Here is a 25,936-nt window from a genome sequence, read left to right as displayed (position 1 = left end):
CTTACAAGTTTGAATAGGATACTAGTGGCTAAAAAAACTAATAAATAATTGATAATGATATTTTGTATGATTCAAAGATAAATAAACACAATTTAAATGTAACTTTTTGAACATGGGAAAGTATGAATATCCTGCTAGTGCACTATATTAGTCATTTGCTTTGTGAAACAAAGCACGAGGAAAGGAGCAGGAGGTGTAAATTGCGTCTTTTTGTGGCACTCCAAAGGCTCCCCTTGCCAGAGATGGTTTTAGCTTTATTTCTTCACACGCGTACCCTCTGTGAACTTGGTGCTTTGTGCAAATGCATGCTCATTCGGTGCGTGTGTGAATGCTCGTGACTCCTTGCTAGTACTCTGCTAGACACGTTGGTCCAACAATAAGTTAAAAATTGCAGAGGTCAACAACACAACTAAACTAACAACCCAGATTCCACAGGAAACTTCTTCAATGCTTCAGTATTTTTTGCATTAAGATCCGTTGATTTATAGCATTAAAAGTAATGTTTGGTTTTGATCTATATGATTGAGGTGGCTTTTATTTTGCGTGACCTTCATAGGTCCTGCCTGCATCGTGAGAAACAAACACTGGCTGACCGTTAAATATGATGTTTTTTTAAGATTATTGTGTACTGTCTATACCGAATCAAATTTTTTTGGTTTCTCTCTCCTCTTCTCTTTCCTCCTAAGAGGGGTGGGGGTGGCTCAGAATCTTAACTCTCACGTCCAGGAAAAATGAAAAAATTTAAACATCATATAAATGGAGAAAAGATGCATAAACTTTAACTTAAGATTTTGAATTAAAGTGTTGTATCAAATTTTCTTATGTGATTGTTCATGATTTAATGGTATACATCTCCTCTCATTTGGTGCACCCTCACATATCTGACCCTTCATTTTAATCGCATGGCTCAAAAAGTTTTCTCAATGTGAACGACTTTTTAAAGTTAAAGTGTGGGGTTAAATTTTTTTATATGGTTGGTGATAATTCAATGGTGTACATCTCCCCTCATTTGGTGCACCCTCACATATTCTGACCCTTCATTTTAATCGCATGGCTCAAAAAGCTTTCTCAGTGTGCAGGACTTTTGAAGGTCATACTCAGTAGAAGCCACTTATGATTGATGATTGATAGCAAGTTACTGTAGCAACCTAGCTACCACTAAACAAGTTTATTTTTACAGTTTATGAAAATTACAATTTGATCAAAGTAGCCTTGAGCCCAAAACCAATGCTTTATGTCAGATTCTAGCGTGTTTTGTTCTACATCATATGTGTTTCTTTGGTTTGATTTCCCGTCTGGGATCTATATTTCGAGTAAATTTACATCAAAATTAATTGTGAAATAATGGAAAAGCAAGTATTATATGCTTTGAAATTGACACACGCCAAGGACCTCTATCATCCAACTAAACACATGGGTAGTGTACAACTAAGTATGTTAGTGGCGAATCTAAAACTCTTATATGTTATATGTAATCTATCATACAAAAAAATATGGAAGAAACAATATTACATTTTAATTAGTTAGTTGTGCTGATCTTTTATACACAAACAGAGACTGTCGTATATGAAAGCAAAACAGATTATATATGAAAGATTATATTTGCTTCTAACGTCATGGTTCTTTACATTAAATATATTGGAGGTCATACTTAATTTTCCAATGATTATAGAGCTTTTTGACCAAAAGTACTACTCATACTAACAAATTCAAACAGTCCATCAGTCTCAAACGTTTAAATACATAGACTTATAATAATGTATACAACCAAGAAGAAGAAAACATATTAGCACACAAAAAAAAGAGATATAGAAATTAGAGTACGATTATTTCCTTTTTTCTCAATAGGTCATCTATCTGCAGAAAAAAGATTACAACACACAAAGAGAGCACAAATAATAGTTCAGAGAAGCTTAATTATGAGCAATTATCTGGGGGAGTGAGATTGCACTTTGCAGGAAGTGAAGTAGCAAGAGTTCGATCAATTCCAAGAAAAGGCAACTCTGATGAGTTCTTGTAAGAGCAAAGGCATTTCAAGTCAGCACCAGCCAAAGCCTTGCAGCAATCAGGGGATGGATCAACTGGGTTTGGCTGAGTCACTGAGGGCTTGCAAGCCTCCAATCCACCTTCATCCATGTTACAGAGACTAAGACCTTTGGACCCTTTCCACATAGAAGAAGCCATTACCACAACCACCATTAATAGTGCCACAAACTTCTTTTGTTCCATCCTTGATCAACACAATTGCACCACACTAGCTACCACTGATCTCTTTGAAACTCAATTGAAGTTTGATGACTTGTGGGTGTGTTGCCCATTTGTGGATCTATGATTTTGTAGCTTAATTATAAATAAGGGAGGAACTCTAAAATTGACCACATGTTATGGACCCGTGAACAAGAATTGGCAGCATGTGGAGTCACGGGTACAATTCTTGTGCCATTTTGATTATTGCTATATTATAGTACGTAGGATTTATAATCATACATCGGTTGTGGAATTTTATGTGGGGTCAAAATTTTTTTCAATGAAATTTCAAGTTTCGATATAGAGTCATAATTCAGAAGCAATAATTGAGGGAATCAAAAGCCAAATTGCTATTTCTTCTTCAAAGGTTAAATTACACTTGAAAGATTCTCTTATTAAGGAAAAAATTTCGTGTGTAGAATTGTCATCATTATTATAGACTTTATCTTAATAAAAGTAAAAGTATTAATACTTATAAGTATAAACATTTAGAGTCTACACTAGCATATGTTTTTGATAATATATATTAATATTTTATATCAATACAATTATTTGTTAATATAATACAACAAACTGTTAATGTTGGCCCTAATGTTTATATAACACTTTAATTTTTATAGATAAATTAAGTTATACTAATAAAAGTAATCTTAACACTGGATAACTTTTGTATATATGTTAGTAAAAAACATATATTTTAACATATTTCATTGAAATTTTTTATTATTAATCGAAATCTATTAGAAATGATAAACTTTGTCATTTCTAATAAGTCAATAATAAAGAGTGAGTTGAAGAAAGTGCGTATGTTACTCATTTAAAATTAGGAAAATGTTAACTAGTATTTTTAAAATATTGGTTAAAAAATTAAAAGAAAAAATATTTTTATTGAGATATGTAAAATTATGTTATTTATAATTTTTTTTATATTCTTATGTAATTTTTATAATAAATATTTTTTTTAGTTTCTTAATTAATATTCTAAATACACTAATTAACAAACAAAAAAAATCTTAAAATTATCCATTGCAGTTCCAGACATGAACTATATATATCCACATCCTTTGGATTTAAGAGGCATCTAATCATGCATGTCTGGGAACTAGCAAAAACATTTTTTGGGATCCGAAGTAGAATCGTAGCCATTTGTTTCTTGTTTCTATTATGTTGTGTGGACTGAGTGATGTAGACTTTTTATTCCAAGTGAATATTTTGATCTTTATATTTGTGGACGAGAGTAATTGCCCATCACGAGCCAGTTTGTTACAAGAAGCCAGTCTTTGTTAGTCATGGAACGATGGATCAAGGTACATGACCATGCATGCATTTTGGTATAGATATTATTTTATATTAGTAAAATTTAATTTACTACAACGTAATTGTAAAATTTTTATCATTGAATTATGAATTGATATATTTTTTATTTGAATTCTTTTAATTAAATTCAAATTCCAATATGTAAAATGCCACTTTACCAAAACAAAATGGCGTGGCGTGACATGAGATAATATTTTTTTTGGCAAATAAATTTATGGCATTTCATTAAGGATATCAGAGAATATATTTTGAGGAATATTGATGATCTAGCAAGCTTGTGAACAACAATATTAGTTTGCCTCTTAACTAAATTCACACAAGAGTTTTGGGATGAATTTAATAGTCACACATCTGGCTAGAATAGCATGAAATTCATTTTGACCTTGCTTTGTTGCATTAATGATGCATAGAGAATAATTTTAACATAATCAACTAATTAAGGCAAGTGTATTTGTGGTTTATTGCTTGGTGTATAAACAATAAAGAGTTATGAGTTCAATTTTTATTAACACACTTTTTATTTTTATGAAAATAGAGGACTAAATGTCTTTATTTAGAAATGGATGAACCAAAATCACCACCTAGTATGTATGGTACATTTGCTGATTTTTAAAATAATTATGTAGTGATTCAAACAATTATTTATAATTAAATGATAATATAAAATTATTTTAATTGTGCATAGGGATTAAAGTCTTAAATATAATATCAAATCCCAAGCAAACCAAAATAATTTGTTGTAGTTTGATTAGATTTAGTTGGATTTGAAGGTTTTTTATTTTTTTTAATCTATTGTCATAATATAAAATCTATCAACTAAAATTTATTATTATTATATATTATTTTAAAAATAAATTTTATTTTTTATTAATTTTTTTAATATATTTTAGTTGAATTTTTTTAATTCTATTTAGCATTATTATAAAATAATATTACCACAGTTTTTTGCACATGTTTCTATCTAGGAAAAAAATAAAAAGGAAATATATAAAATCCCCTAGTACCAACTTCATTTCCAAGCCCACGCCAACTAATTTGGTTTCGACATTGGGCCTTTGTTATTAACTAAAGGTCCATTCTTCTATTTTCTGAGCCCATACAATTTCCTCCATTTTCACATGAATCCACCGCATCCATCATAATCATATCTGGACGTTTATCTTTTTATTGCTGCAATTTCACCTTCTAAAGGCATTTGTTTCAAGGTGTGAAGAAAGATTTTCAGAAATATAAATTTGAAAACATCATATTCTTATGTTTAATAGTACAAGTTTTGTAAAAAAACTCGAAATAATTGATTTTCTAGAATATAAAATACACATGTTTACATTATTTTTTATTCATATGCTGAAAGTTATCTTGCTTTCTCATGGGAATTGAAATTATTTTCTATAATAACTATTTATTCTTACTTCTTTATTCACATATTTTATTTCACTTTCATTTTTAACATTTTTAATTTTTCTCTAAAATCCCTGATGACAATCAAACATATTCATGAAATAATATTCTTAAGCATAATATTCCTAAGAATATAATTCTCAGGAATACAATTTAAAAAAAAAACATCTAACCATACTCATTTTTAACCCCTGAAGGTAAAAATGACAAAAAAAATACAAATTAGTATATCAACTCATAAACTAAAAACATATTTATTTTATTTTATTAATTAATTGTATTTTTCTCTAATAAATAATAATCGCTTATGGATCAAAACTCATGTCACATATATGTTATGCTAATATTGACTTGGAATCCAACGATAACCTAATATATGTCACTCTTGAACTTAAAATACTTTTTCCACACATATTTATTTTTGTTTGATTCAAAGTTAATATAATTTTAAAAGAATTAATATCAATAGAATTAGTTATTAAAATTATTTGTATTTTAAAAGAAGTTTGAAAAAATAATTTTAAAGATTACCTTTTTGAATAAAACAAAATAAAATAAAATAAAAATAATAATAAGAGTGTAATATAATTTTGACTTAAATGCAATTTTATCACTTTATTTTATAGTTTTACAATTTTGAGCTCATATTTTTAATCCCTGAAATTTATCTAATGCTAAAATTATGTCCTTATGTTAGTTTGGTATCTAACATTTGATGAAATTTGTTGACATTAATCACCTCTTAATTGATAGGTTGGCAAGTAACTAAAAAATAAAAATAAAAAATCCACAATAGAATTTGTTTTTTTAGGTAAGAATTTATGTGTTTTAACATATTAGAATTCCGTATTATTTAAAAAAATATATAATATGTGTAATGTTTTTCATATCATTGATTAGACACCAGTCTGACAATTAAGAGATAACTAATGACATCAAAAAATAAAAAACATCAGGTATTACCTGTTCCACAATCATCAGAAAACAGCAATTTGGCTAAAATATAAGTCCAATTATCTACTTTTAAAAAAAGTCCAATTGTCGAATTCAAACATTAACACCGGAAAATACATGTTCCAAATGTCATAATCCATGTCACAAAGGATACTCACAATTATTTTATTATTAATATAATGTGTAGATTACGTTAGAAACTCACTAATCTAATACTCAATTTAATTTTAATTGGATTAGTCAAAATAAACTTAACATAACTTGATTACCCAATTTAACCTACTAAAATATAATTAAATTGAGTTAGATTTATCGAATTCTTGAATCAATCTCAACACATTCTTACACTCCTAATATCAAGAAATTTGGTTAAACTTTGGAATTTGGATGTCAAATTAACATAACGACATAAGGGTCCGATTTTAATATTTGATAAATTTTAGATACTAAATTTTCCAATTAAAAATATAAAAACTAAAATTATGCAAATATAAAAATAAAAGAATTAAAATTACATTTATTTAAGTCTATAATTTTAGATAAAAAATAATATAAGCAAAAGAAATATATTATAACGATATATATCATAAAAGTAAGTCAGACTTGATTCTATTTTATCGACTTTTTTTTTAAAGAAAGGTTGATTTTAGAAATCAAAATCAATATATGTCCTCAAATATGAGGAAAGTTAAACAAAAACATTTATTATGGTGACAACTTTTAGAGCTCCATTTCGTGTCTATTCTCGAGATATAAAATAAACGTACCATCATTACACATCATCCTGAAATAGATAACAACATTACATGTGTTTTCTTTTACTGCATTACATGTTTATGTTTTTATTTATTTTTACTTATCATTACGTGTTTTTATAGTGTACAAGTTTTTGTATATACAAGTATGGAAATTTATTAATTTTATGATAATTATCTTAGAATTAATTATTTAAATACGTAAAAAAAATACATTAATAATAATATATAAAAATTAAACTCCTTAAAATATCTTATTTTGAGCCAAAAGCTGGGCATTGATCTGGCCCGACCCCACAGGCCCACACCATTTCATGGGAGTGTCAATGAACAAAATTATTTGGTGGGACCCAAAAATCACAGTACGAACCTGCATCTCACAATTTGGACTTTGATTTGAATTGAAAATGGATAGACATGAAAATATTTAATGATCGAAAAAAGATAATTGGGAGAGTGACTTGTTTAATTTTTTGCTTATAAAAATTATAGAGTATAATTTTAGTTTGAATTCGTTTTTTATTGTAAAGACCAACGTTTTAGAAGGTGTTTTCAAATTTAAATAAAATATAAAAAATGCGTAAATAAAATAAAACTTAAATTGAAAATTAAAAATATCAAAATTAAAAATGTCTAATTGATATACTCCTTGAAATTTTACAAAAATACGCCTAATATCTCTTTTTACATTACTTTTTTTTATAATTAGCATTTTAATGTGTATCCCAAAATATAAATGTTTTTGTAATTAAAATTCATAATAAATAAATATTTAAAATATATAATTTATATTCTAATTAAAATGCATAATAAATAAATATATTTAAATTACAATATAGGGTTATTTTTACCTTAAGTGAGGTCCCCCAATGATAACTAAATATTATTTTTATTTCAGTACAAAAGACTCAGTTCAAATATCTTATTTAAAGAAATTAAATATAATTCTACTTAACTAATGATGTTTATCTTTGTTTTTAACTGAAGAAACTTTTTTTTATTCTTTTTCTTTTTTATCTAACACAATCAACCATAACAATGATTCTATTTTCCTTTGATATTTTCCAAAAAATGCCATCGTACACAACCTATACTCACAAAAATTAGACATAAGTCAAATGCTAACCAACTGTTAAGAAACTAAAAATAAAAATAAAATATTTTTATTAAAATACATCAAATCATGTTATCCATTATTTTTTTGTAATTTCCTCCCATTTTCGTATTAAATATTTAATTTTTTTATTTTCTTAACTTTTTTTTTAAGAAGACCCATAACAAGACCTAAGCAAAGTCTCTAATAAACGAGAGGGGGACCACACTAAAGTATAAACCAAGACATTTCCTTCGAACTACAAAATATGAAATGCCTGAATATATAGTTATACCCTTTTTCCATTGAAGAAAAAAAAAATACTATAGTTATACCCTTAATATACTCTTAATTGCCTTCTCACGCTGCCCTATATCCACAACTGGGAAGGACAAGTACACAGCACAACATTAAAGCATGGGCAGAAGACTCTATATAAATTGGATTCAAAACGAGACGTTACTATGTTAGATGTTAATACAATCAATAATTATAAATTCTTCCACGTCATTTTGCTAATAATTCCATTATCTTGATTTCATTTTCCCACAGTAATCAGTTTTTCAAAAGTAATCATATTTAAGATACTGTCAGATATTACTCTAAAAATGTGTCTGTTTCATGAATTAAAAACTAGTTCTCAAAAATATGAACTTAAAACTATAGCATTACCATATTTGTTTGGAGTCTCTAAAAATTGCTCATTCTCATGAGAAAGTGTGAAAAAAAATGTAACTTTCATTTCTAATTATTTTAATGATTTTTAAATGTTTATAGTAATAATATTCTTGAGAATTCAATATTTTATTTTGAAATTGAGAGAACAAATTATAAGTATGCACCATCCAATAACTTTAAATCAGATAATTTCATTAATAAAATCAAAAATTTGTTTTACAAAAAAATCCAAAAATATCATCTAATATCTCATGCATATTATACAAAGTGAAGTTAACTATTTATCTTCATAACAAGTTAGCTATTAAACCCTATTAAATAAAATTTACTTTTATGTAATCCTCGTTGATTGGAAAATCACATTAAAATCAAATTATTTGCAAACCCATTAATTAAAATTTACTAATGATACAAGTTCACAATTTCCTTAGATTCTACTTTTCTTCTTTTCGCTACCCACTGTTTCATTTTACAGAAGAAATTTAATATTAATATCTATATTTAATTTAAAGAGAGCCAAGAAATTAAACATTAATCTGCATTACCAATTTCAAGTAAAAAATGTTTACATATATCAACAAATCTAAAAAATTAGTCTACACTAACTAATCTTTCTAATATATTTTTTCAAAGAGATTTTTATTTAATCAAAAACTAATCAAAATTATAGTATTTTACGTCAAATCCTTTTTTATAATAACTTCGTAATTTTACATGATTAATGAAAATAACATTGTTTCGTTGTCAATCTTCGTAATCAAAACCAGCATTGAAATAAACAATTCAATCCCAACTTAAAAAACATTATCCATGGAAAATATGAATACATCCCATATTCAGGCACGCCTTCAGTGATAACAACCCTAAACACCATTTATTATATGGTTAGTTTTAGTAGTTCAAAAACCACAATTAACAAAAAGCGTGCGATAATGAAACAAGACAAATGCAGAATAAATAATCACATATTAAAACAGAAATTAGTAACTACTACAGGTAGAGAAATGAGAATTCCCTATAAAAGCGAGCATTCAAAAGAGAAGATAAATTTGACTATTTTAATGTGTCAACAACTAATGTCATTCATAATGAGTCTAATGACAAACGAGAGAGAAGCACTTCAAAATATTCAAAATAGAAATACACGCGTAACCATTAGATTAATACTAATCCCACTTAGATATAAAAGACTGAAAGACTGAAGAAGAGAAATGTCTTAACTAGACACGTACGACCTTTCCCTAATCAATTCTACAACTAAAACTGATAATCCAAACAATTAGACTCAGAACAACATCAAAGGCCATTAAGCCTCCACGTCAGCACACTTCTTCCCGGGAGTGCAGAAGAGCCAAACGAAGCCATACGGGTCCTTAACCTTCCCCACGCGCCCGCCGCAGCACGCGACTTCACCTTCCGCTACTTCGCCCTCCGCAACTGCACCAGCGCTCACCGCCTTAGCTACTGCCCCATCCACGTCCTCCGTCTCCAAGCACAAAACGACACCGTTTCCCCCCGTTTTTGCTCTGACATACAAAACAAAACGACACACTAAACATATAAAAAAGTGGAAAAAACGTCTATAAAAAACGGAAAGCTACAGAGAAAACAAACACCGAAACCGTGGAATTAGAGCTATTAAAACAAAATAGAAACGACAGAGTAGAAAAGTAAGAGCAAGAACTATGGAAGAATAATAAAGACAAAAAGGAAACCACGATTCTCAGAAGAAAAATCATTTGTATTTTCTATCAATCACAGATCGGGTGCATATAAAACAAAATATACAGAAAAGATTACATGAAATAGCATAAGCTAATTAAATATAAAAAATAAACAAAAACAAAAAACCTAAACAACCGAATAACAGAGAGAATAAGTAAAATCTTAAAAAATAGTGGAAACAAAATAGGAGCAGTGTTAATATTCAAGATCTAGAGAATATGAACGTGAATATGAGAGAAAACTAACGGCGAAGAAGTGTCATCAACGAGGTCGGCGACGAGAATGGTGGAGCCAGCGATTTTGAGTTCTGCGGAGAGTATGAGAGGGAGCTCGTGCTCAGCTTTGCGCTTAGGGTTGAGCGTACGGCCAACTTCCTCAGCGCCAAACGCAGCCTTGAAGAACAGAATGGCGTCGTTGGCTTTGGGAGCTTCGACGAGGAGCTGCGGCTTCACAGCGACAAACGACACCGTAGCAGCAGCAGCGGCATTCTCCGACCCGCCGTTTTGAGCGTCTTGCTGAGCCATTGAAACGGAGCGACACAGAGAGTGATGAAGAGAGAAAACCCTAACCCTAGGAGAGAGAGAGAGAGAGAGGAGAAGAAAATGAATTGAGCGTGAAGGAAGAAGAGGTGGTGGGACAGTGTTTATATAGAGGCGGGGGAGCGTAAACGCTTGGGGGCAAACTGGGGATTGTTGGAAAATATGAGTTCAGTGCGTTACTTTACCAATTTGTAGCAATATATAAAATAAAAAAGAAGGATTTGGGTTTTGGATAAAGGGGAAGCTTAGATTAGCCCTGGTTATGGGTTTAATTTACGAAGCCACGCCATTATGTTATGAGCCTAACGGTCTTTTCGGGTGACATCTTTGTCACTTGTGAGACCACGCGCAACTAAACGAAGGGCAAGCACACGCGCCGTTTTGATTCTCAGCAATGCGATTGATATTTTTAAATGATTTTTAATTTTTAATTTTTAATTAAATTAAGTATCAATTCAACCTCACACGATCAGAACTAATTGACTATGCTTGTGTACAACAAAGAATGAAATCAGTTATAAAAAAAGAATATTGGATTCCCTGTTTATATTATTTTAAAAAGACTAAAATTAAAAAATAAGATGAAACTAAATAGAATATCTTTTTCTTGTCTTGAAAAATAAGACGAAACATATGTATTGTTGTAAGAACATTTAAATAATAGAATGATGGTTTTGTTGCATTTTGTTTTACTCTATTTCATTCTGTTCAATTTTATTATATGAATTTAATTAATGAGAATATATAAAACTACTAACTTTTATAATACCAGTTTTGAACATCAAATTTAAAATAATTTTTTATTAATTGATAATATTTTTTTTGGCTAATTCCATCCTTACAAATTAATTTGGTGCATTTATTCCCTATTTTTAAAAAATTTGTGAATTTAATTCTTCATTATTTGTCCATTAATAAACACAATAATTAGAGGTAAAATTTGTCAAAAAATAATAGGGATAAAATTTGCCAAAAAATAAAAAAATTGGATACAAAATTTGTATAAAAAAACAAAGTTAAGAATAAAAGGTATAATTATGTTAAGAGTAAAATTTGCAATTTTTTTTAAAAATAAGCTATTAAAAGAGTTTGAGAATTAATTTTTTTTAGCTATAAAATAAATAGATGCTAACTCAAACTCGAATATGAAACAAATGAATATGTTAAAGTACACCACCAAATTATGTCCAAAAAAATAAGTTTGCCACCTAATTCAAATAATGTATGACAACAATATAAAACTATCTTGAAAGCATAATGTATCATAAATTTCGGGCTACAGACGAAACGATATAAAATGATACTCCCAAACATATCTTAATAATTTAAAATTAATTTTGTTATAAGTAATTTTACACAATTTTAAAACAAGCATACTCTAAACTGAAAGGCTATTAATTCATTCTCCCATTTGTGCAAAGAATTTGGTGGGGGAAAAAAATTAAAGAGAGGAAACAATAATTCAAACAGAAAATATAAAGACTTTAAATTTCAATAATATTTATAAAAATTTACCAACCCTTAGGATTATAATGACCTTAGTTTTTAAAAAAATAATAATAAAAATTGTTGTGAAAAATAATGAAAATGCAATTATATCACCTCTTGATTGTCATGCTTTTATTTAACCAATCCTTAGGATTAAAATAACTACTTATCTCTTTTTTTACTAGTATTTTATAACTTTCTATTAACTTGATTTTATATGCTGTTGAGAATATTCAATAAAAGTATTGTACATGAAGATTCAGCAAAGGTTAAAACAACTAAAACTTTGTTATTAGTATTTATAAAGAAAAAAAAAGGTTTCATATGTTGATAAAAAATTCACATTATTTATAAAAAGGTCTAACATAATTAAAGTAACTAAATGACCACGCAACGATAAAGCAATTAAAATTTAAGTTTTAGGTCCACAAACAAAAAAATAAAATAATGTTTACTATTAGTATTTATAAAGAAAAAAATGTCTCAGATGTTCATAAAAAAGTCACGTGTGTTTGTTAAAGGGAAGAGTATTAATAATGGATTATTTTATTTAAGTTTTTTTTTAAAATATTTTTAATAATATAAACATATTTTGTTTTATGAAATATTTGTTTGAATTATTTTTACTTAAAATAAATAATTTTTTATTTTTTAAGAAGCAAATCTTATTTATTTCCTTCTTATAAAACATGAGTTGCTTGGTGGTTTTAGTAATTTATTAGGCCTTAGTTTGATTTTATTATATCATTTCAATTAATTTCTAACATTAGAATAACAAAGCACTAAGTAGTAGTTATATTTTCCTTTTAACTTTTTAAGTCCACATGACTTAACAAAAACAATACAGACTTAACAATTATTATAGAGGTTATATCAACTTTCTTCGGATCACATGCATTTTGATATATTTTATTTAACAAAACTCATGATTTAGTATAAGTTTGTGAAAGACAAAATTAGAAAATCAAGGTTTGGTATTGCTTCTTAAGAGATTTTATGTGGAAAAAAGTTAAATATCTTGAATTTTTGGAGTCAATTAGAAGACCACAATTTATGGTAATTTTGTACAACCACATACTTTTATATGGCTGGTAATTTTGTACGCGAGGTTCTCCTGCACCACTTGATGTAAATCCTAATTAATTGATAAGATTAAAAGATAATTGATTCTTTTAGTGTCTTTTATTCTATTTCTTTTATTTTATTCAATTGATTGTATTTTTCTATTGGTTTAACTTCTATGCTGAAATTGGTTACTCTAATCATTAGTTAATTACATGTTAGTGATCATCTTCTCATAACTTCTGCAATGATAGGGTTCATAAAACTGATATGATCAAACTAGTGGCATGAACTTCTTTTTTACAAACCTCTTTGTAATTCGTCCTTAATCTTAGATTTAATCTCAAATGATCAATACAAGATTAATTGGTAACTAAGAGTTCTTAATTAAAATAGGAATTAGGGGAAAAATGGTACATTTGAAATCATAATCCAAGTTATTTCTATTCATACATATGATTCTTCTCTGAAACTGTTCCATGTGTTTAGTTTTATTTTCTTAAACTTGAACACAAATAATTCCAAAACTCAAGATAAAAACTATCAATTATTAAATTGATGTGATTTAGATTATTTAGGAACATAACTAGGGTAAGATACCCAGACTTTCAAGTCCACTATACTATTGTGTAGGATATACTTATCTTTTGTGAGTCCACATTTTATGCATCACGCCCCCTCACCATGCACTCCCTTTCTTGTGTCATTGACACAATCAAGTATGAAATCCAAGCCTAGAGTTGCAACTCAACATCCCTATGACTTTTGCGGCCTCCACCTCCATTACGTGTGTCACATGTGTCCACAAACCTTTAATCTATCTATCTTCTTTGTGATTTTGATTTTGATCTATGATTGTGATTTAGGGGGTTTGATTGATTTGTGGTTTTGATTTGAAATCTAGTTTAAGATTTTGATTTAAATTTGGAATTGTAATTTAGATTTTGATTTTCCCATTTTGTGATCCAACTTGAGCTTATTTTTCCCCATTGGGATTGTTCTTAATGTTGATTTATAATTTTTAAAATATTATTACACATATTAACGATTTTTAGTTGTTATTATTTTAAATTGATTATTTCAAAATTTAAAACACTAACAATATTAACATAAAACTAATGCAGACAAAAGTGAAACTTTTAAAAAATATAAAAGATTAAAATTAGTCTTTTGAAATACATACGACAATAATAGAAAAACACAAAAATATAAATGATCTAAATAATATTTTATTCCATGTTTTACATGAATATTATGTCTTTTTAAAAATGTTTTATAGAATACTTGAGAGTTGAGGCATTAGGTAGCTATCTTAGCTCAGCTGGTAGAGCACATGGTTTTTAACCATGTGGTCGTGGGTTCAATTTCCAGACAGCGAATTTGCTTTACAAAGCTTTTTAAATGTTTGCTTCCTTAGAATGACTATTTGCATGAGTTTCTTGACCAAAATTTGCTTTGGAACCATTAATTTACCTCGTGTCATAAATTGATCTTTTGATCATCTATAATGAGTGAGTTCAATTATTATATTTATATAGATCATAACAAAAACGTGTTCGCAAGTCATATTTACATGCTCCCATTCTCCTCTGTTGATGAATCAGAAGCAGAGTCATCCAGTGTTGAATTTGATGTAGTCTCCAATTGACTCCCACTCTCACTGTCTGAATTTGCTACTGTTCTTTCCTCCAGAGGGTGCTTTAAGAACCAATACATTATACTAGCTGTTAGTGTAAGGATCATCTTTTGATTCACCTGCAATATGAAAATAGCATTGATAAGTTCACATAAAAACCACCAAGTAGACATATAAAAAAGCAATGATAAGTTCACATAAAATTACAACCTAGTTGATAATAACATGAACTAATGAATGCTAGTCGATAATTTATTTATATATATAGAAGAAATCCCCAAGAAGTAAGCAAAACATAAAGTTTAGTTTGGGCCAAAAAACACTTTTTTGACAGTTACACGATAGTTTGACAAAAAGAAAAATGATTATCTTTAAAAAACAGATTACAACTACAATTGCAACTGCAACATAAAAGTTTTCAGGGCTTTTGACCCATTGCGATTACAATTGCAGTCGCATTAACTATATTTGTCCACAATTTTCTACAATATCAAGGGTCACGGTAAAATTGTGACTGTTATTTAAACCTTAATCATTTACCTTAAAATAGGTATTTCCAAACATGCACTAAGACTAATGTTTCAGCAATTGTAAGTAAAAAGTGAATGTTCATTAAATGTTTTTTAAGTCAATAACAAAGCTCAATATGAAGCTTAAAAAGGGAATAGGTGATAGAAATGATACAGTATTGATTCCAACTACCTCAGTGATATCTTCGGGAAGCAAGAATATTGAACATCCAAGCTTTCTTGCAATACTGATAATGTAGGTGGCATTCATCATTTTCTCCTGATCTGCATAATTCAAAAACCAACCATGAAGCATTTGTGTTCATATCAAGCAACACCATTATGCATGTGAAGAACATAATTTTGTTGCTCACTTCTTGTGGCAGAATGAGAGAACTTCATCTTTAGAGAATTTCATGATAATTTACAATAAGATCATATAAAATATATAAAGACATAATAAATACAAACTGCAATCAAAGCAGCAGATGGTTTATTGAATCTGCCAGTTGTCAGAGGTTATTGATTATAAATGACACAAGACATGGTTTTCTTACAAACCACAACCAAAATAAGACAGGAATAATGCAAAACTATGACTAATTTAATAATCTAATTAGAATAAAAAATTCCAATGCAATATAAGTAATGTTACAGATTTCAAGAAAAGGGATTAATGCCCATAAAGAATCCAAAATTCTAGATGGAAAATTTTATTTCAGTCTGCAAATCATGTGACCCGTATAAGGAACATTTAAAGAGTAAAGAAAACATACCGGTTACCCCTTTTGTTACAAGACCCCAATTTACAGCTCTAGGTTGCACAGAACTAAGAAGTTCAAGGAAAAAAATTCCATCTGATAAACTTTTATCCTGCACTTTGAAATAATTAAACAATTAGTGAACCTAACTAATTCTGTAGGATCGTTTAATCTCTGAATACTATCGGTCCAAAGAGCAAAATGCAACACAAACTATATATACCTAAAAGATTATTGAGAAAAGAAATAAATTAGTTAAGGAAAGTTATTCTAAACACATTGCTAGATTATTGTGAGGCATCACATAACAGTTTGCCAGTCCTACAAATTCCAAAACTTCAATATTTGTGTTACAAGAACAGGATACTGTGACCCAAGTTTGAATAGGATACCTGACCAAAATTTCTTGGTCAGAACCCTGAGAGTACTGTCCCTCCAAAACTCATTCTGTACAAGAACAAGAAAAAAAGGTATCTTTTTTATGGCTATAAAGGAGCTTTTAACCACAAATTTAGGGTAGATTTTCGTACCAAAAAACATAACAGGATAAGAATTTTCATCTTACACCAACTTTTGAATGTTCCAAATTACAATAATCCCCCTTAATAGCATGCATAATTGCACATGCATTCTAACTTCTAATTTACGTGATAGTCCTAGTAAAATAAAATAAATTGGGATGTTTTCTTGGTTAACAAGCATAGTACCAAGAGCAGGTGTATAATGTATACTGTACTGTTGTAAAAGAAAAGAATACAAAATTAACTGTTTTTCATACAAAAGTACAGTAGCTCTGTATCCAGCAAGCAATAGGCATAAAACTAATAAAAATCTTACTATTATTACAAACAAAATGTTAGTATTTCTAATAAATAATAATTAATAATGAACAAGATCAGGGCAAAGTAAACCAAAGAACATGATAGTCAGTCCTCTGCAGCAGATAGATGATTTTTTTTTTTATATATACATTCAAAATACCTTGAAACTATCCATTCGGCTTTGACTTCCCAAACTGCTGACTTTGCTGTTCGCCCATCGCAGAATATCAGCATCAATTATTTCCTTCCCATGAGAGTGAAATCTCAGGTTCTTTAGAAGTTGAAGGATGTTGTATCGCATCAATTGCCACAAATATGCTGAAGAGTTAAGATAAAATCAACCATATTAGGATTAGATGGTGTAAGCATCCTCTAGCATCTGAGGAAATACAAATTCTGAAAGGTTTCATAGAAGGTATACAAGAACAATGAATTGATTGGCATATGTTCAATAGATCAATTGATTCACTACCAAGTTACAGTACATAATTTGCAGGTCAACATACCTAGGATTAATTTTTTATAACCCTGCACAATGTCATTCCCAGCAACATTTACAAGGGAAAATTTAAGCTGTTTCCCTATTTTCACAACTTGGTTGCAATTCTCTACTTTTTTAAATGGCAACTTAATAGGTGGCTTGTTAGCAATCTTCCAATTAACAATTCCTGGTGAAACCTTGTCCAAAGTCTCCAAAAGTACCCACCTGTAAAAAAGTAAATCACCCCACTTAAAAGATAAAAATCTCAAAAGGAAAATAAAGTAAACTATCTTCAAATCAAAAAGCATGTCACGCCATTCCTAAATACCAGAATTATTTAGAGTTTAAACATAGACTGATATTCTTTGAGTAATAATAACATTCTTAAGTGGGTAGAAATTTGAAAAAAAAAAATTGAATCAATCAAATAGTTTTTAATTATATAGATTATAGACAGTAACAAGACCAGTTTATATTTAAAATCTATAAGAGATGTAGTGAAAGCATGATACTCTACCCATTTCTGACATCCTCAAAGACATTGTTGATGTATATTGAATTTCCAAGGCTATTAATCCAGAGGCGAAATGCTCTCTCTTCTCTAGAGTCTTGGGTGTCATCTAGCAAGTTTTCAAGGAGAGAACTCTGTTTTGCTTGGGTTGACAGTCCATTCCTGTAAGAGGGAAATTGAGTTAGCTTGCATATATTTCTCAAACCCCCAGAAATATATTAGCATATTTCAAATTTTTAATAAACCTATAAGGTGGAGAAACAATAGCACGCGTGCGGTAATAAAATCATATTTAAAACCAATATAGGAAACTAAAGAACCATATGAATAGTGGTGACAAGGTCTTTAAAAAAGCACACCTAGTTGACAAACTTTTGAATTGGAAAATCTTCAGTAAACACAGTAAATGTCAACGTGTGGCTATTGTGTCACAAATAATTAAAATCAACACATTAATATTTAGAGTATTAACTGAATACTTAAATAGCCGTTATACATTAGAGAATAAACAATCTGGCAATTTCTAGCTGGAAGAGCATCTAATAAAATTAAAATGCAACCATCAGAAGAATGCAAAGGTGGTTAATACCGTAGGCCCCAGAAATATAGTAATAGTGATGAGGTTTCTACACATATTCAATGATGAAAAGAATGAAAATAATTTTTTGGGTAAATCTAGGTATCCCTTCGTCTAAAGTCAATGACTAATCTTTTGAGGTATTAAGATCTATTTAAGAAATTGACCTCTCTTAACAAATGCTCTTTCATACATACATGCCTGGGGATTCAACCCCTGACCACATGCTTAAGGGGCATGGTTATATCATACCATGTTGGTAAAGAATGAACATATTTAACTACGAAGATTATATTCACAGGGTTGTTAGTTTTACTCAAGGTTGACAAACTGTTTCTGAAGTCTACAGTAAGGGCCTCAAACAAAAATCAAGAATAAAAAGTACCTCACTGATATTAATAAACTAGATCTACAAATCAACTCTTAATCAAAGCCTAAAATTAAGTTCTATTTTATGGCTTATCTATCACCAACTCGAAAATGAAACATTTTGAAAAAATAACATGTGCTCAATAGAAAGGATTATTATCACCTGTGTTGGAAAATATGTGCAACAAAAGCAAGGTTAAGATTTGGGGAACCTTCCACTATATCTCTTGCAGTTATGTATCGCTTGCAGCCCATCTTATCAGCATGCTCAAGAACTAATTTTGCTCGTTCGTAAGGATTTTTGACAGCCAATGTGGATGGATTAGTGTATTCGGGTGCAAGAACATTTAGAAGGTGAGCATAAGCCTCTGCATCCTGCAGTGTCAGGACCATATATGTTAAAAAAAAGAGAGAGGCTATTTACAGGAAATGTTTTGCAAAAGCTTCAATTATGATTAATATTTAATAGCTCAAAATACTGACTAATGATTTTCTGTATTTCCAACATTTAAGTTGCCTACATTTTCCAACTTGATAAGGCATAAAAGAAAAGTAAAAAACTGCACAAAATCATGAAGAAATGTGTCCTACTAAAAAAATTCCACATGACATAATTCACTTTATTAATCCTCAACATTAAAGTTACTTACTCCTATTTACTATCAGATGAATAAGATTTCAAACCCCATGCAGCTCATTAGTACTAATACTAACACTAAAAGTTCCAACTTCCAACTGTCAATCTAATTAACAAACTATTATTCCAGAGGCTGGCCATATGAATAAAGCACACTTTAACATCAAACAGTGCTTGTAAGGGGAAAAGAACTGTTCCAATCATCCCAAGCAAAGGATAGCATAGGTACATTTATGTTTTAAAAAACTCAATTACCCTAACATCCGAGGAGAAGTTCGTGACTATCTTCTTGTAACATGTTTTCTTCAAATGGAAATTCATCCACCTCAACAAGATCTTTTCTGGTGCCAGACTCATCAACTCTTCCATACCCTGTTATTTCGGAAAGGTAACAAATACAACAAAGATGAAAAGTATGAAAAGATAAAGGAAGCAAGTATTTACCTCGCTATCATTGATCAACTCCAAAAGCTGTGGAGTTTTCTTCAGGTTCAGATCCGCCAATAATTGTATCTAATTTAGCAACCACCATTAAGAATGTCAAAAGTTTTGCCTTGTAAAATTTAATTCCATTGATACCAAAACAAAAATGCATAATTAGATAAAAAACAAATTGCTGATTTATTCATTATGATAATAAATTTACATATCCAAATCAAACGATTCTCATCATCAAATCAATTATCATTTACCTTAATAATCTGTGAAATCAATCCAAGCACCAGATGACGCTGAAATTAAAACAAAACAAATGAGATACCAACCCATAAAATGGAAGAAAAAAAAATCTAAATAGTACAGAAAGATGGAGGGTTTATTTCTACATGATCAATGTATGCCTAAATGAGAAAAGTGGATGGAATGAAAGATATTCTGATAAAAATGGGCTAGCAAGTCCGATAACAATGTTAAGAGAAATCATTGAAAAGGACCTAACTCTAAAAGAAACTATATTCCACCTTAGTGCTCATGATTTTGAGAAGTTTTTTATATGAACCTAGGCAAGACATAGAAAGGCAGAACATGGATCTACAGTTGGTCTCAGTCTTCTTTGAGACTTGATCTTAATTATCATAATAAAACAAATGTAAATAGAAAGGTTTACATGTGTCATACTTACTGAGGAATAGAAAGGCTTTATGTAAACACCATATAGCATGTTATGAAAATATAATACATGCCAATGCCATTGAAAATGACTCTTTTATGTGCAAAATTTAGTAAGGCACTCAAACATACCCTTCCTTCAATGAAGTCTTGAGTTCCAATGTTGACTACTGTACATCCAATTGCTTTAGCAGAGTTGAGGCAAAGTGTGTGGTTTTCATTCCTTTCCCATGGATTAAGTAATCTTTTTGTATTGATCGCCCGTTCATCAATGGTCCTTGGAACTGCCACATTAATAAGCTTACTGCAACAAATGTAATTCATATTTAAAAAATGAGAAGAAAAAAAAAGGTCATAAACAGCAACATAAGAAGATAAACAGTAAATGTATAGTACCAAAGAAGAACACCATCTTTTGCAATTTCAAATAAGTCGTTGGTTGAAGGATCAATAGGAAGGCATTTCTTGAGGAATTCATCTCCTGCAAGATAGTTATTTATATGTGCAACATAAGCTGCCTTCTCGGATTCACTTATGGTGTGAAGCAATGTGGTAGTGGCAGCCTTGAGGAATGCTGAGGAGTTTTTTGCATTACTCCCTGTCCTAGAACTTGCAAAAGTTTGAAGTTTCAAGTAAACCTGTCATGATTATAGCACCACTATTTGTTATCACTCAAATTAAACTTTGACTTTGCCTCAACTACTGAAATTGTTTCACTCTTGTAAACGGTGAATCAGTTCCAAATTAAATTCCCCTTATGGTGTTTAGTAACTAAAGCAACTGAAATGCTCCCGAAAAATGGTTACAGTTCAAAATGTGCAGCAGCAAAATGAAAGAAAATAAATTCTCCATGTTTCTGCAAAATTCAGATTAAATGTTCTTTTCTAATTAGTCCTCTTTTTCCTTCTGTCCAAAAAAATTATATATACGGATCAAGGGTTCAAACGATAGGAAAAATGGACAATCTATATAGTCATCCCCTTACTTTCCTTTCTTTGATTCCTCTTGTACTTTAATATGTATGTGTGAGTGTGTGTATGTGTGTAATTCCATCAAGCAGCTCAAATTATACTATGTTGGACTTTTGGTTCTAAAGAGAAGAAAAACACCAGTTAACACTAATTCTATTTCTCTTCTTCCCATTTCATAGATATTGAAATTGAATAGATATGGAGATTAGAATAGATCAAGAAAAGAAATCACTAGAAAAATAAAAAGGTGATATCTAACAAGTAAAAGGATCCAGAATTCTAAAAAAGTGATTGCTTGAAAGGACCAGATTATAAAGCTCACCTTGAGAAACAATTCAAAATCGACCTCTTCACCTGTGTTCTGATACAAATCCTGAATATAAGAGCCTCTCTCTTCTTCACTCAGATTCTCTCCCACAACCTTCAACCTTGCCATCTTGGAAGCCAAGTCTCCAACCGTAAGCCTTCCACTCTCCCTCCTCATGCTCACAAACTGCACCAACCATTAAAAAAAAGCAATCTCAACCCACCACCCCAATTGCAATAACAACATCAAATTCCAATCTTTCAGGGAAAAAACATTGAATATTCAAAAAGTTCCATCCTTGCAGACCAAATGAGCCATGATGAACTTACTTGGGATTTCAAGCTGCGAAGCTCCACCTGAGTGAACTGGTTCTGAAGCCATGGATCTGACACAAGAATGCCCCAGTGACCAGACATATCTATAAGATATTAATATTGTTCAAGTCAGGTTCTTGCACCAAATGCAGAAGTGAGAAGAGAGAGAAACAAAGCTTGTGTTTCTGGTTTTCTCTAACAAGTTGCTTTCTCACACACTCTCTCTCTTGAGTTTATAAAAAGTGGAAAGAAAGAAAGGGGTAGGAGAGTGTCACAGAAGGAGTTAGAAGAAGGCCTTAGGCCAACACTTTGGGACAGGGAAGAGCTGTCACAGTTCAGAGTTGCTCTGGTGGGAGAGAAAGAGAGAGAGAGAATTCAAATTATTACACAAAAAATGAATGTCATTGTCGAAGTCCATAGTTCCTCAAAGCTTTGAATGGGGCCCCTATGTTGCCGTTAAAAGAAAAATTTTCAAAACTTTTCATCAGCATCTTTATATTATTTTAGGATTTAGTACCATAGAATCATTTTATTAGACATGTAATTAATTTGAGTTTAGATAAAGTTTTCCTTCGAGAAGCTTGATTTTAAATAGCCATCTATAATTGCATTCGTGATCGCAAGTTAATAATTTTTGACACTTCATAACTGTATTACGACTATACTTACAGTCACATTTTTCTATAATTATCAGCAATGCAAACAAAAATAAAAATTCATCACAATGCAACGGCAACATCAATTTAAATACATGCTTCCAAGTTATATCTTCATAATATTTATGATATTATAATCTTGATTCTCAAAATAGTTTCTTTCCAAACAAAGTGGACTTACTTCATGATGGGAACGTGTTAGTTTTAAATTCTATTCTTGGTAAAGGTAATAACTGTTTTAAAAGTGAAGGTATTTTAATGTAACTAACTTTAGATGTCTGCAGCAGTAAAAAAGAAAAGAAAGTTTAGATGTCTGCAGTTTTTTAAAAATTTAACGAGTTTAAATTTTGTTATAGCTTAAATTATAGTGAGGATAAATACGTTTTAGATTTTAAATAAAATTCCTTAAAAAATTATAAATAAAATAAAACTTTTATATTTTTATAATTAATTTTTTTGATTAAATAATAACATGATTTTTTAAATATATTAAAATGTCTTGATTGAGAATATGCTGAACAATTATCTTTTAAAAAAAGTATTCAGATGGCATTATTTAATTAATAACTTGATAATAAGAATATAAGAAATTTAATCTAACTTTTGTCCTTATAAATAGGCTCATTAAAATAAGCAATGTTTAACATAATATTTTTAATGTATGCATACTGTCTCACTGAAAGTATTTCTCAAAAGGAAATATAAAACTTCTTCTTCCCAATATCATTAAGCATTAGATGAAAATTAAAATGACATCCTTGATACTTTTTGACAAAAAAAAAGCATAAAGAAAGACATTTCAATGTTTTTTTAATGTCTCCTTTTTTGTATGAATACAGATTCTCAGGAGTTAACTACTTCCGGTGCAATTTGAATCTTACAATCCTCTAATTGTTTTTTTTTTCCTTGGTTAATCCGTAATGCTCTGTTTGCTTTTGAGAAGATAATTTTTTTCCTTGCATAAATACATTAATGATTTTGTTGCTATGTAGTTATAGACCTTTCTTTTTTATTTCTGAGTTCAAATACGAGTTACATTTCTCTAACTATAAAAAAAGTTACATTTTAGATGAAGTACTCCTCACTCTATATAATTCACGAAGAGTCGCAGTCTTGTATAACATTTTTTTAAAGTATTTTTTGGTAAATTAATGTTATGACATTTTTTAATGAAAGATTCGGGTGAGGATTCTCTATAATTAGAGAGGGAAGGAAAATTAAGTCTCAATCCTTAATTTTATTTATCATTTTGTATAAAATTAATAAAATAAGAGAATAAAAAAAAAACCATTAGATCACGACTACAAACTTGACTGTGTGAAACATGATGATATTGAATTTAGGACCGATTTCATACAGCTTCAATTATACGAGACACTTTTTTTTTCTCCATTTGGTTTCTTAGCTGGTTTTCTGGGGCCTTTTATAGTAACATCACTAAATAGATTAGTAAATTAATAGGATAAATTAAAAAAGTTAAGTGCAAGTGAATATACATTTGTCATCTTACCTTTTTTTATACTTAAAAATCAAGAATAGATATAAAAAAATTTGTAATAATTCATGTAATTGGGCTATCCCAACTGATATATGCCACCTTAATTACTTTAAGCTCATCATGTGATCGTACCTCATGAAAACAATGAAGTCCATTAAACTTGGAAGAGAAGAGTGCCAACCAACCAGCTCAAACTATAATTGCAAAGGGAGCCTTTGTATAATTGTATCCCACGAGCATAGCGACACTTGAGAAAAATATCGGGAATGTAACAAAACACAAATTAAAATTATGCTATAACATAATTAAGAGTAGTAGAATCTTTATTAGTCAATTTTAATCTTAAATCAAACACCTAATCGCATGAGATTCATTTTATATAAAAATTTATTATTAAAATACTACATCAGTACATTTATGGATATTATAAAAAATAAAACTAATATGATTATATATATGATTTAAGGTTAAGATTAATTAATAAAGGTTTTATTACTCCAAATATTATTCTAATCTACTGCAGAGGATTTACACTCCATAATTAAATAGTCTATGCCCGCTTACAAAACTATTCAAAAAATAAAATTGTTATTTTCTAATAATAGCTGCTATCCACAAAGATGACTTTCACATATCTTTGTAACTTCAAATTGTTTTGGAGGGATTAACGTTTAGATTATTGTCATAGTTAGCATTTAATTATGATGAACTTTTTTAGCTGTCAGTGATTTGATATCAATGTGGCCTGAAAAATTGACCTGTTACCTCTAAAGCAGAGATTTGATAGATACTTTACATTGATGTTCTTTGGCAAATTATATGTCCTGATCCTGTATTCAAACAGTTTTTTCAGTAATACATTAAAAAAAAAAAAAACAGTTTTCAGTACACTACTTGCTTTTAAGAAGGAATTTGTAATTTTACTAAGTGCATTTTTTATATCAAGCATAATTGATTTTAGCTCCCATAATCAAGGTGAATAAATGAGTGAGTGGTATCTTTGTGATTGAAATAAATCCCACTGGCTCCCTCTTAATACTCATGCAATCTTCTGTTTGGTGGAGGGTAAATTGGAAGGAGGAAGAGAGATGAGATTTATTTTATTATTTCTTATATAGTTTTACTTATTTTTATTTTTCTATTTCTCTTCTCATTTTTTTCTATTTTGTTTTTCGAACAAACACCTTTAATTTATATTTTATAATCTATTTTTACTCATTATTTCCATTCATTCTAGTTCTCTTCTTTCAACAAGATTAACTTTTCTGCCTCTCAAATCTTGGGATTGCATGTTTTATCGTCATCTTCAATTGAACCTGTGCCCATAATAATTGTTTCTATACTGAAAATAACTCATTAACCACAAAGGTACAGTTGTGGAGCACTAAATTGAAAAGACTTCTCACGTGGGCTACTCAACTTTTTATAATTGGAGTAGCAATCACACCACAAGCAAAAGGCAAAGATGGTCTCATCACAATAGAAGAAAACTTCTAAAGGACTACCTTGAGGTAACTAAATT

The 25,936-nt window shown here is 29.5% G+C and overlaps 3 protein-coding genes across 3 annotated transcripts; all 3 read right to left on the bottom strand.

The window, feature by feature from the left end:
* Nucleotides 1-1,675: 1,675 nt before the first annotated feature.
* LOC114423678 (putative lipid-transfer protein DIR1) lies at nt 1,676-2,353 on the bottom strand. The gene has a single exon (XM_028390516.1). It carries the CDS (start codon nt 2,227-2,229, stop codon nt 1,918-1,920), a length of 312 nt encoding a protein of 103 aa, XP_028246317.1. The 5' UTR covers nt 2,230-2,353; the 3' UTR covers nt 1,676-1,917.
* A 7,122-nt stretch (nt 2,354-9,475) lies between these two features.
* On the bottom strand, nt 9,476-10,877 carry LOC114423677 (uncharacterized protein At5g48480). The gene is made up of 2 exons (XM_028390515.1): nt 10,417-10,877; nt 9,476-9,971 (listed from the first exon to the last, which is right to left on the bottom strand). The coding sequence occupies exons 1-2, from the start codon at nt 10,692-10,694 to the stop codon at nt 9,752-9,754; spliced, it is 498 nt and encodes a 165-aa protein (XP_028246316.1). The 5' UTR covers nt 10,695-10,877; the 3' UTR covers nt 9,476-9,751.
* A 3,701-nt stretch (nt 10,878-14,578) lies between these two features.
* On the bottom strand, nt 14,579-22,657 carry LOC114423676 (fimbrin-2). The gene is made up of 14 exons (XM_028390514.1): nt 22,276-22,657; nt 21,962-22,132; nt 21,065-21,306; nt 20,801-20,972; nt 20,254-20,292; nt 20,006-20,074; nt 19,817-19,933; nt 19,088-19,299; nt 17,985-18,140; nt 17,493-17,692; nt 17,147-17,304; nt 16,181-16,277; nt 15,598-15,689; nt 14,579-15,014 (listed from the first exon to the last, which is right to left on the bottom strand). The coding sequence occupies exons 1-14, from the start codon at nt 22,360-22,362 to the stop codon at nt 14,829-14,831; spliced, it is 1,998 nt and encodes a 665-aa protein (XP_028246315.1). The 5' UTR covers nt 22,363-22,657; the 3' UTR covers nt 14,579-14,828.
* Nucleotides 22,658-25,936: the final 3,279 nt, after the last annotated feature.

Source organism: Glycine soja, chromosome 8, assembly GCF_004193775.1.
Source record: "Glycine soja cultivar W05 chromosome 8, ASM419377v2, whole genome shotgun sequence".
Classification (NCBI taxonomy): Eukaryota; Viridiplantae; Streptophyta; class Magnoliopsida; order Fabales; family Fabaceae; genus Glycine; species Glycine soja.
The sequence above is the reverse complement of the archived record's forward strand: the minus strand, read 5'-3'. Positions and strand labels throughout refer to the sequence as shown.

Bases quoted from the DNA above. Each gene is read 5' to 3' on its own strand.
- LOC114423678 (XM_028390516.1), bottom strand. From the start codon at position 2,229: ATGGAACAAAAGAAGTTTGTGGCACTATTAATGGTGGTTGTGGTAATG.
- LOC114423677 (XM_028390515.1), bottom strand. From the start codon at position 10,694: ATGGCTCAGCAAGACGCTCAAAACGGCGGGTCGGAGAATGCCGCTGCT. The intron at 9,972-10,416 runs GTTAGTTTTCTC...TTTGTATGTCAG, and splicing joins GTTGATGACACTTCTTCGCC to AGCAAAAACGGGGGGAAACG.
- LOC114423676 (XM_028390514.1), bottom strand. From the start codon at position 22,362: ATGTCTGGTCACTGGGGCATTCTTGTGTCAGATCCATGGCTTCAGAAC. The intron at 22,133-22,275 runs GTAAGTTCATCA...TGGTTGGTGCAG, and splicing joins TTCGCAGCTTGAAATCCCAA to TTTGTGAGCATGAGGAGGGA. The intron at 18,141-19,087 runs GTGATAATAATC...TCCCTCTTACAG, and splicing joins GCACATATTTTCCAACACAG to GAATGGACTGTCAACCCAAG.